Here is a 13,064-nt window from a genome sequence, read left to right on the forward strand (position 1 = left end):
GGTTCAGAGCACATCCACATTGGTGCTGAAATGCCAAATTGATGATAAAAACTTGAACACCAAAAGGTTCCCATACATACGACAACCATAAAGTATTATCAAATCATGCATCAGTAGGTATAGTGGTCTACCTGAGGTTGCTGCATGACAGGCTTTCCACCAGGGGCATCTGGATCACTACAACAGTAATAAGGCAACTATGAGTGATATTTTCATTAATACTTACAATACTAACAACAAAACATAGGAAGTATTAGTTATTACTTACTGCATGTAATTTTGAATATAGAGATCATCACACAATTTTGAAGTTTGTTCAACAAGAAGCTCTGGGTGTTTTAGCTTCAGATGTTTGTACACAAATTCAGCAGCATGAAAAAGCTTTGTGCAGCCCTTAGCTCCACAACCATACTTCCATCCATACTTTTCATCCCTAATTTTTCTAACATATGGATCCAATATTTCAACTGCTGCAGCATCTATTTTATCCTTAGCAGTCATTATTTCCAATGGATCCTGACCATTCAACCTGCTCTGCCAAAATGAGTCAAGTTTCTTCTCCCATTCAGACCCTGATTTACCTGTTTCTCCATGCCCTGTTCTTTCTGGCCTCACATGGCGAAAGCCCTTAGCCTCATTAGTCTCAATCATGCCATAATAATCTACACCATGAATCCGCCACAGATATGTAATAAATGTGTCTAAAAGCTCAACACCCTCTAAACCCTTAACAGATGTTAGGCCACGTATAATTACTGTGGGACCCACAGATCCACTGTGAGCCTTATCATCATTTTTATTATGATCGCTGCTGCATAATATATTATCTTCAATCTTCTTTTCTCTGTCAAGCTTACGAACAAGGGCCTGAGCCTGTTGAATATCTGTTTGTATCCGTCTAGGCTCAGAACTTATAGGATTAGCCTTTGGAGCAGCCAAGAAATCATTTTCTTTATTCCAACCCTTTCCATGTCTTCTTCGTTTGCCTCCAGCGTCTTCTTCCTCCTCTGAATTTGGCTCGCTTGCTTGTCCTAATTTGCTGGATGAAGAGGCACTTAAACCCGGATTTCTGCAATGATTGTAAAATAAAATATGCATCATGTGAAGAATATCTGAAAGCATGTAAAAGAAGGTCAGACCGAGAGATACACATACAATAGTAAGTAAAACAGAGGACAAGAACTTACAGATCTAATGCTCCACTCTGCAAATCAAGCAAAAAATCCTTTGCCAGCTGTCGAGCACTTTCATTCCTCCTAAAATATATTAATTAACTAATAAAAATCAGAACCCACCTATATATCATATAAGCACCCCACAAAACAATCAAAATGATCCATCAACAGGATAACTTGTTTTGCTCTTCATTAGAATTTAGAACTGTAAGATTGATATAAACTTACCTTTCAATGACTGTAAGCAAATTTGTTGGATGATATTTATCTTTCAACCTATAACAAAAAGTAAAACAAGAAACGGAAAAAATATCAGATTTGGTGAACTTGCAACAATATGGTGAATTGTACTTTCATAGTAAATATTTAAAGATTTAAAACTACAACTTTTTAGAGATAAAAGTGGTGCATACCACTCTTCATCCTTATGAGCATTGAAATAAGCTCTTTTTTGGGTAGAAATGTACTCTGATCTGTATTCTTGATACCTAGAAGAATCAATCAGAAATCATTTGTCAACAAAGATCTGAAAATTTCTTACATAACTTGAATTCTCAGACATGATGCAAAAGATTATTTTCCAGGACTTACCTACGTTCTGCTTCAGCTGGTAGTATATCATCCTCAAGCTCCTGAATGAATTGCTTATAGGACATCAACCCTTCTCTGAAACAGCTCATAAATATACTTAGTGTTAACATGTTTTCCAGAAAGATCTATTATCAAACAAAGTAAAGTAAAGACTGCAGTTCTTTCATTTGGTAAAAGGAGGAACCCACAAACATTATGTGGTGAATTCAAATTACAAGTAAAAGGAGTTATGCAAAAGCAGTTATGTTAGTTTTGAATATATGTACTCAAAGAAAAGATGACAAGGTGCTTTAAAAATATATCACGGTCAAGAAAGGCAATGCCAAAAAAAGTTGATGAAATCTAATTTGGGAATCTGTTTGCAGCCATATAGCCAATGATCAATGCGGAAATCCAGTCAACATTTTTAGTGTTTGTAAAGTTTTATCAAGAATGTATCTAGACTTCCATAGAAAATATCGATTACTAAAAACATCTTTTGGATAAAGACATTATTTCTTGTCCACTGATGAAATTCTCTGTATATGTTGGACATGAAAGACAACATTTTGCAGGTAGTATTGATGCATTAAAGGGTACGATTGAGAAAATATTAGAAAGCTGACCTTTGTGCACCGCCACTTGGCATGTCACCATAACCACGGTTGTTTTCCATATCTGTAAAAAGTGAGTACCAAAACATAAGAACATATAATAATAAGTCATCTTTATCCGAAAATATATTCTTCATGTAAAAAAACCAAGCATCCTATTCCTATATCTGGGTAACACTTGAACAAGTATGTGATTTTTTATCGCTTTAAATTTCCAAGTCACTGGCAAGGTTGTGTACTATGATCAAGGACGAAGCCAAATTGAAGTTAGAAATGCACAGAGCATAAAAATGAAAAGCGATTGTCAGTCTTTGGAACAAATTCAGAACAAATTACAATTAATAAGAAGAGGGGAGATATTAAAAACTGTGCTAACTGGAAAGGAATAAAGCTCATGAACCATACTGCAAAATTATGGGAGCATGTAAATTGCAATTGATTATTAAGAGAAGAATTTTACTATTTTAGAGAATCAATTTGGTTGCAATAGGTGATCAACCATGTAAATCTTATGCAGATTTATGTTCTTATCCAAATACAAGAGGTAATCAAAATAATTTAGCTAAAATAAAACAATAATCATAAGACTAGAATAAATGCTTTGTTAAGCATAAAATGGGATGATGGGAATTAGGAAGAACGAACCCAGGTAATTAGCAACTACTAACATACCAGAGATTCCATTTTGATATCCTGCTCCAGGGCGATGTCCAAACCTGCCATAAAACCTGTCATCAGCATAACCACCTCTTCCACCTCGCCCATAACCGCCTCTTCCACCCCTATCATAGCCACCTCTTCCACCCCTATCATGACCATCATAATGATCATATCCTCTGCTCAGATCAGATGATGAAAACACAGTCAGATAAAACATAATCTATAACTTAGGGTAATAGATGAAAGAAATAGAAGTGAATGAACCACCAAGCTCAGCTAGCTAAGAGAAACAAATTGATTAGACATTGCTATCAAAATGATTTTTCTACAATGAGAGGAGACTCATAGTAACAACTCATCATCAAGTAGTCGCATAACAATATTAAATTTATATTAAATCCAATAATTAACACATGCATAGCATCAGAACTATAGAAACACAAAAGGGTCCATTTGATAATTTTGATTTAAGAGCATTTTTCTGATTTCATTTTTTATTTTCCCTTCTAATTCCAAATTATCACCTTGTTTTCAAATATTTGTACACAAAATCTTTGGAAATCAGAAAACAAAGTAAAATGTGGATTTTCTGTAATTAAAAAGTGAAACTGTAAATGAAAACAAATGTATTCTGGACCAAAACCTGCCAAAAATTTAAAACCGAAACATGAAAAACACTCGACTCATTTCCTAGAGTAATCTAATGACACAAGTTTAAACTATCAGCACATAATTCTAAAATAAAATAAAAAAACAAATAAATTAAATTTTATCAGTTTTTTCCTGCACCAAAAATCACATTCTAAGCAACAAAGACAAATTCAATAACATGGAATTCAATAATTGAAATAATAGAACAAATACAAATTGAAGGCATTGCAATAACACGCAAAATAAAACAGTGACCTGTCATCGGGTCCATAACCGCCACGAGGACTGCCTCCCCTCCTGGAGCGCTTGTAGTTGTAATGAGGAGGTGAGCGTCTTGATGGGGACCGTCGAAGTGGTGAATGACGGCGGTCACGATACGGAGGGCTGGGACTACGGCGACGTTTGATGTCTCTGTCTCTATCTCTCAGCGGCGGCGACATGTTCCGGTCATAGTAATCGCGGCGATTAGGAGGACGATCAAAATCTCTATCGTCTCTGCGGTCCCTACTACGGCGGTAGGAGGAGTTGGGAGGCGGATGAATTGGCGGAGGGAGATCGGAATCGGCGGCAGAAGAGGAGGGAGGAGGTGGCGGAGGAGGAGGGGGAGAGGATTTGTCGAGGGAATCAGAGGGAATGTTGTTGATAACTTCCGCCATGTCAAGAATTGGGGGAAAACCCTAACGAGAGAGAGAGAGAATGAGATGAATATATATATATATATATATGAGTTAGTGAAGTGTGTGGGTTTGGTTTGTTAGCTTCTTGTAATCTAATGTGTTATTCTCGGTGGAGACGTGAATTCGAGTACGATTTTCACTTCTTGCTCTTGGGGGTTCTTATATTGTTGGGGTGACTACTTGCTTCCCAGAATTCATCTCATCAAATTTCATGCTTTCAGATTTCTTTTTTTTTTTTTTTTTGGTGCAACAAAGTTCAGAGAATATTAACAACTAGATCAGTATTTTTTTTTCTTTACTAAATCAATATTTTTCGCTTAGGTTAAGAATATTTTAAAAATTTATAATAAAATTAGATCTCATATTTTCTTAATAAAAATAGTGTGTACTATTCCAAAAAAAAAGTGTGTTGTTAGTTTTCATTATTCGGCTATAGACTGCGGACCCGTTTAATAACACGTGGTCTCGTCTATACATGCTTAAGTCCAATTTATTTGTTCATTTAGGTTTCGATTCGTGTCAGTTCAACCGTTAATAGTGTGGTTGGTGTAGACTAGGGATCATGCAGCTTATTATGTATGTGAATTCAAAATATATATTTTTCTTATGTTTATATATGATTTTAATTCCCGCAAAATTTTGATTTACACCCAAATCAAACCCTTTTAAAAAAGTCTTTTATTATTGATTTATAAAACTCTTTTAAAAAAGTCTTTTGTTATTGATTTATAAACAATGATTTGATTTTGATTTTAATTATGATTATGATTATGATAAATTTTAAGATACAATAAAAAATAGAGTGACATTATAAAATAAATTTAATAATAATTTTTTTTTAATTTGTTTGTGTATGCATTAATATAGTATTTAATAAAATTGACTAAATTAAAAGTATTAATACATGGATAACATGTCATTTAATTTGTTGAGAATTTTATTTTAATAGTATCAAACATGTTAATTTTTTAATGTACCATAGAAGTTTCTTTTGATTATATGACTGATGTTATATAAGTTGTTGATTCGATTCTATTTAATTATTTTAATAATATTGATTGGGTAATATTTAAAATTAACAATTATTTTATTAATTCATTTAATTAAAAAATCCAATAATTTTCATCTTTTACTTCAAATTTGTTCTTCAACCCATAAATTTCTAAATTTGGATCTAATTTCTTACAATTTTCATCTCTAATTTTTATCTCTAATTTTTATCATTTATCGCATAATACTATGATCAAAATACATAGAAGTTTTGTTATAATCTAAATCATTTATCGCAATGTGTGCTTTAAGCATTCTTGTGAATAAAAGTCATTTTAAGTCTCAACAATCCCTTCTCACCTCTTACCAAAATCTCTCTTTCGGGTTCGTTCAACATTTCTAACCCTACCAACAATCATTTTCTCTCACCTTCACAATCCCAAAATCTCAACTTCTCAAACCCCACCAACAACTTATGCAACCTATTTCTCACATATTCATTCTTCAATTCCATCTCAACTTTTAGACCATATCTTCCCTTATCAACTTCATCCTCGTCGATCAACAGTTGATTGATATGTTCGCGAATATAGAGAGAGCAGCTTCAGTGCAGTTGTCGTTGTTGTGGAGAATAGGGGTGTACAATACTTGGTTTGTTTCGCGAATCCGACTTGACCAATAAACAACGGGTTGGGTTTGACCCAGTCTAAATTATTATTATTATTATTATTATTATTATTATTATTATTATTATTATTATTATTATTTCATCATGACGACTTTCTCTCTTCGCGGTGACTCATTTCATGACGACCTTTTTTCACACGATTGTTTTTACTATTCACATCGGCCCAATTCACAAATCTTCTCCATTCATTTTGTCGCTTTTTCTTCAGTTATGTTTTGTATCATTTACATTGCTTTTGTTTATGTTTGATACATTCATTTATAGTGTATTCTCTAGTTTTATTTCTATTTATGTGTGTTCTTGTTGAAGTAGTGTTGTTGGAGAAGTGACATTGCTTCTTCTTTTGTTAATTTTTTTTTTATTTTTTAGATACTGTTGTTGTGTTTTTATTTATTTATTTATTCTTTTTCAACTATTGTGGTGTTGTTGTTGCTTATTTTCCAGAAACCATGAGAGAGAGCCATTTTACAGAAACAATAGTTTATACATTAGTAGTGAATAAAGTTGTGGGAGAGGGTGTTAATATTCCTAATAATGCAGTAGATGTAAAGGATGGTAAGAATGAAGTTCAAGGAAAAAGGGTGGTATAAATGAAGTTCAAGGGAAGGGAAAATGTGTATAACCATTTCACTAAATTTCATTTGAAAGAGAATAAGGTTGAACATAAGGCAAAATGCAAGCATTGTCGTAATACATATGGATGCCATCAAAGTCGTAATACATATGGATGCCACCCAACCACACATGGCACGAATTCTATGAACTAACATTTGCATAGATCTCACAAATGGATTTTTAGTAAAAAAGGGACATTACATGGGTACATGTCAAATATTACTGAAGATGAATATGGTTCTTAAGTTGTGGTTGACTATAATTGGAGGAGGATATTTGTGGTTGAATATGTTGTATTGGATGAAAAACCATTTAATGTTGCAGAAGGGCTTGGATTTCATAGAATGTTAAATCGATTCAACCTTCGATTCAACATGCCATCTAGGGTCATAAATTCAAGGGATTTTTATCAATTGTTTTTGGAGGAAAAGAAAAAGGAAAAGGCTTGGTTTAAAATATCATGCATTCATGTTTATTTGACAAATGATTCTTGGACTTCAAATCATAATTTAGGCTATATGTGTTTGACGACGCATTTAATTGATGAAGAATGGAAACTGTAGTACCCCAATTTTGTCCAGCTAGTATGAAATAATATATCAAATAAAAATAAAAATATAAAGATATATATATATATATATATATATATATATATATATATATATTTCTACCTTTATAATCATTAATTAAAAAAGGAAATAAAAATAATATAGCTAAAATTAATAAATGATGCCTTTTTTTCGTCATCTCTTAAAACCACAATTAAAATAACATTAGAGCATAATACACAATGATATATATATAAATATATAATTAATTAAATAAAAAAAAACAAAATAAAATCCTATTGTCCTCTCTGGTTGTTATGATGCAAAGAGAAGAAGACAAAGCTTTGAGTTTAAATGAGAAGCATGAAGACAACATTCTACAGAATCAGAGACACATATAGAAAATTTTTAGCTCATCCAAGAGAAGAAGAGAAAATAGATATTTTTTTCTTTGATAAAAAGTGAGGAACAAAGACATGAGATTTTAGAAAAAAGATGAAGTTGAACAGAGAGGAAACAACAATCCAATTTTATCCCAAAAATTAAAAGAAAAAACAAGGAGTATAGTTTTTTTTTTTCCACGACCACCGGTAATTATCGCTGACCACTGTTACACCACCATTGCCTTCTTCTTTGCTGCTATACATAGATCCACCATTGCCTTCTTCTTTGCTGCTATACATAGATCCACATCTATCACGTTTGTTTCGTTCTTTATCTCTTTAATATGACACTTCATTTTGTTGTTTGTTTCTTAAAATTTTGCTTTCACCCTTTAAAAATGATGCAATTTACTTGTTGGTTGCTTGAAAAAATTTATGAATTCATGTTTAAGAGTGATATCTTTTTAGTTGTTTAAAATTGAGGGTTATTAAATTGAAACTTGCTTGATGTGTTCCTATCTCAACGATAGGTATAAGTATCAAATTAGGCAAGGCACTAGGTGTCAGTTTTATCACATTAAGTAAGAAACTATGTGTAAGTTTTACCACACTAAGTAAGGCACTAGGTGTTAGTTTCTTTCACAAACAAAATAGACTATTCAGTTTCTTTTTAACGCAAAGGCAGGGCTAGATACATCTTACATAGTTTGCTTGCATTTCGATTTTATTAAATCATAAAAATCAAAGAAAATATTGGTTCAAGTTATGTATAGATATAAATTGATACATCATATAAATTCTAAAATTCTTTTTTTAACTAGTTAATTCAATATCAATTTTTAAAATTTGATTAAATTAGATGTGACATCTTTTTTAATCTTTGGATTGTTAAGACACAAGTGGTACCACTTGTTGGTTTAAAACTCAAATTTAAAATCGAAAATAATAAATATTCTTAAAAGGGTTGACAAGATGAGACATATTTTTACTCCTTGAGTATTTGAGAGACGAGTTATACAACTTGATAGTCTTGAAACTCTTATTTCAAAATAATTATTCAAATCAAACAAACTAATTTTTTTTTCTTTTCGTCAAAACAACTTTCCTTTTTATCAACAACAAAACAAATTTTCTTTAAAAACAATCAATACATCCACATTTTCTACCTAAGAACTACGTAGTTTTGATTTCTCCATCGCATCGGGAGATACGTAGCAGCAAGATCACATTCTTGTCAAGCACAATAATAATTTTTTTTTCTTGTCCTTTCTTTCTTAAGCACACATTTATTCCAAAATTATATTAAAAAAATAATTGTTATTCATATTTAATGATAAGGAGAAATAAATATACTTTAAGTTAATATTAATATTGCACAATTAATTATAGGTAACCGTATTTTAAAAGGATGTCGTAGGGTGCTAATACATTTGCTATGCATAATCGACTCTCAAACTCAAAATTTGGTTTCAAAGTTCATTTTTTATTTTTTTTTTCCATTTTTAAGGGTTTACCAATATTTTCCTATTTTAAAATAAATTTAGTGGCGACTCCACTGAGAACTCTTAGAGAGTCAAGCCTAACATAATTAATTGGGCATAATTTTTAATTTTTTTTCTATATTTGTTTGTTTTTTATTTTCTTTTACTTTATATGTTTATTATTTCTTAATAAGTATTAGTTGACATTATAATACTCTTTTAAGCTAGTAGATCATTTTTTTAATTTTATTTATTTATTTTGTATATGTATATATTGTTTTATTAGAACTATGGAGTTATTGAATTATACTTATTCCACACCCTACACTTTTACTAAGACACACACTTATGAGTGGATAATGGATATATTTTATTTAATTGAATTGTGTGACTTGTGAAAATTGTAAAACTTGTGAGAATTGAAATTCTAACTTTTTCAACTTGTATAAATTGTGGGAAACTCTAAAAAAAACTATATGACTTTTAAGAATTTCAATTATAATATTTTAGTTAATATTTGTCGTTCCCCGACTCCCCTCGATATTTTGTGCAAGATCCGCCACTGATTGGGAGGATTGTATTATGATGTTGTTAGGTCAGTTGAAGAATCAAGAGATCTATAAAAAGCTGAAAGATAAAAGCAAGCATTGGAAAGACTGCTTTTCAAAATTGGCAATGCTAGCTAATCAAGCAATCATAAAAATTCCAAAGCATCTAAGATAGATTTATGCGGTAATGCATCCGCTCAATACTCCAGTCAAAGTATGCAAGTTCATTGAATATTGCAAAAATTTGATAGAAGAATTGGAGGAGAAGATTGGTTGTCCTATTAAAAGAGAAGATTGAAGCATCATAGTCGATATAGTTTTTAATATAAATATGATGTACTCTTTTTCCCATCAATGAAGGATTTGCTGTTTTAATTTTCGATCCTCCTATTTTCTTCACTAATAATTCATGTTTGTTAAAAAAAAAAAATTACATAAGGCTTATGATTCCCCAAACACCCAACTAATATGTACAAAATAGAGATAATTAACTAATTGATTTCATCTTCATTCCATTTATATTTAATACATACTCATAGAATATATATTCTTTATTTAAAAAAACAGAAAAAATCAAGAAAGCTATTCCCCGACACCCTTATCGGACTCGCGCAAACTCCAAGGTCATGAATGAACTTGAGCAAAATCAAGAAGTGATGAGAGCGGATGTTAGCCAATTGGAGAACAAGGTTTATCGAATCCTAGAAGCTATACAGACTTTGGCAAGGAAGGAGAACACAAATGGGAATCCTCCAACTGCAAATGAATAAACACCAAACCATTCCTTCTCACCCATCAGGCTTTACCCCGACTACTCAATAGTTTCGTACAATAACTATGCAATTTCCTATGTATGGTATCCCACCTAGTTATACTCTGACTTTAGTCATCAACCCCATGGACAACAATCCAAATCACTCAACTATGAACTCCCAAAGCCTTAACTAACCAGAAATCCCGTCTCTTCTAGGTTGCATGCCACCCCAAAACACTATACCCTTAGAAAATATTCCATTAAGGCACCCCAAGTACCCCATTTTGATGCTAATGAAAATTGACAACAACCTCAATTTATCGGTGATGATACGCAATCAAAAGAAAAATTTCATGTTTTAGAAGAACAAATAAAAGCAATTGAGGGGAATAATGCATATGGTCTCGAAGCTTTTGACATGTGCTTGGTTCCCGATGTAACAATCACTTCAAAATTCAAGGTACCTGAGTTTGAAAAGTACAAAGGTGCCACATGTTCTAAAAATCATCTAACCATGTATTGTAGAAAAATGGCTTCTCATGCTCATGATGACAAACTTCTCATCCATTTTTTTCAAGACAGTTTGAGTGGGGCATCATTAAGTTGGTATATGCATCTCGAGCGAAATCAAATTCGTTTGTGGAAAGACCTGGTTGATGCCTTCTTGAAACAATACCGGTACAACCTTGACATGACCCCTGACATGATGCAATTGCAAAATTTGTTGAAAAAAGACAATGAAACATTCAAAGAATATGCACAACGGTGGAGAGAAGTGGCATCGCAAGTAGATCCTTATTTATCGGAAAGAGAAATTGTTGATATGTTTATGGATACTCTTCAGTCTCCTTTTTATGATAAGATGATTGGAAATATGTCATCAAACTTTTCTGACATGATCATCATAAGAGAAAGAATATAAAGTGGGATGAGGAGTGGCAAGATCATATGTGCAATAAGCGGTGTGAAGAGACCCCAAACAGGATTCACAAAAAAGAAAGAAGAGGATGCTAACGCTGTAATGGTAAACCCAAGAGTCTCATATTTTCCATCCATGAATTCTTATTGACCCCAAAATTTCCAGCCCCCGACACCCTAAATTCATTACATTCCTTATCCATATGTGGCTGCAACCTCACAAGCTTCATACTCTCAATATCACCCTTCAAGACCACCTTTTTATCAACCACCTCTGGTCCAACCACCACCTATCACGTTTTCCCAACAAAACCAATGGAACCAAAATTCAAACCCGAATCAATACAAACCACCAGTCAATCGAGAAAAGAAGATAACCCATTTTGACTCGATTCCCGTGAAATACAGCCAATTGTTGCCTCACCTACTCTAGAATTCATTGGTAGTCCTAAACACCAAATGTGAATACCATATAGGAGCCGTAGGGCATTCCATTGAAGATTGCCAAGCCCTAAAATCTAAAGTGCAAGAACTAATTAATGCAAAATGGCTTACCTTCAAGGAAGACTGTAATACCCCGACCATTAACGTTACCAACACTACTAGCTCACGATATTCTCACCCCTCCTAACCACTCAGTGAAAATAATGAGTTTTTGCCTTCCGTGGGATTCGAGCCCAATACCTAGGGGATAAGTACCGCCTCCATGCAGTCCCACTACCACTGTTACACCACTGTTTCCTTCTTCTTCACTGCTATACACAAATCCGCATCTATCGCGTTTATTTCATTATTTATCTTTTTAATATGGCTTTTCTTTTTGTTGTTTGTTTGCTGAAATTTTGAATCCACCCTTTAAAATAATACCATTTACTTGTTGGTTGCTTGATAAAATTTATGAATTCATGTTTAAGAGTGATATCTTTTTATTTGTTTAAAATCGAGAGGTTATTTAATTGAAGCCTGCTTGATGCGTTCCTATCTCAACGATAGGTATATGTATCACATTAGGAAAGGCACTAGGTGTCAGTTATATCACATTAAGCAATAAACTAGCTGTAAGTTTTATCACATTCAGCAAGGCACTAGGTGTCAGATTCTTTCACAAACAGAGTAGACTATTCGGTTTCTTTTTTACACAAAGGTCGGACTAGATACAACTTACATAGTTTGCTTGCAATTTCATTTTATTAAATCATAAAAATCAAAGAAAATATTGGTTCAAGTCATGTATAGATATAAACGGATACATCATATAAATTTTAAAATTATATTTTTAACAAGTTAATTCAAAATCAATTTTTAAAATTTGATTAAATTAGATGTGACATCCTTTTTAATCTTTTTAATATTGAGTTTTTGAGACACGAGTTGTACAACTTGATAGTCTTGAAACTCTAATTTCAAAATAATTATTCAAATCAAACAAACTCACTTTTTTTTTCTTTTCGTCAAAACAACTTTTCTTTTTATCAACAAAATAAATTTTCTTTGAAAACAATCAACACATCCGCATTTTCTACCAAAGAACTACGTAACTTTGATTTCTCCATCGCACCGGGAGATACGTAGGAACAAATCACATTTTTGTCAAACACATTAATAAAAATTTCTTTTTTCTTGTCCTTTTCATCTTAAGCACACATTTATTCCAAAATCATATTAAAAAAATAATTGTTCTTCATATTTAATAATAAGGAGAAATAAATATACTTAAGTGAATATAATTTTGCACAATTAATTATAAGTAACTATTTTAACGGATGTCGTACGGTGCTAATACCTTCCCTAC

At 32.3% G+C, this 13,064-nt stretch overlaps 1 protein-coding gene across 1 annotated transcript in view; it reads right to left on the bottom strand.

Annotated features, from left to right (window-relative positions):
* LOC101514093 (serrate RNA effector molecule-like) overlaps positions 1-4,594 on the bottom strand; it is a 6,294-nt gene extending 1,700 nt beyond the window's left edge. The window contains exons 1-9 of the mRNA XM_004511098.4: positions 3,926-4,594; positions 3,032-3,195; positions 2,372-2,423; positions 1,767-1,841; positions 1,589-1,663; positions 1,404-1,451; positions 1,188-1,256; positions 269-1,069; positions 132-177 (exon numbers count right to left, since the gene is read on the bottom strand). Of these exons, the coding sequence (XP_004511155.1) occupies positions 132-177; positions 269-1,069; positions 1,188-1,256; positions 1,404-1,451; positions 1,589-1,663; positions 1,767-1,841; positions 2,372-2,423; positions 3,032-3,195; positions 3,926-4,326 (1,731 nt within the window). The 5' untranslated portion in view covers positions 4,327-4,594. The remainder of the gene's footprint in view (positions 1-131; positions 178-268; positions 1,070-1,187; positions 1,257-1,403; positions 1,452-1,588; positions 1,664-1,766; positions 1,842-2,371; positions 2,424-3,031; positions 3,196-3,925) is intronic.
* Between the last annotated feature and the right edge of the window lie 8,470 nt (positions 4,595-13,064).

Source organism: Cicer arietinum, chromosome 7 (assembly GCF_000331145.2).
Source record: "Cicer arietinum cultivar CDC Frontier isolate Library 1 chromosome 7, Cicar.CDCFrontier_v2.0, whole genome shotgun sequence".
Taxonomy (NCBI): Eukaryota; Viridiplantae; Streptophyta; class Magnoliopsida; order Fabales; family Fabaceae; genus Cicer; species Cicer arietinum.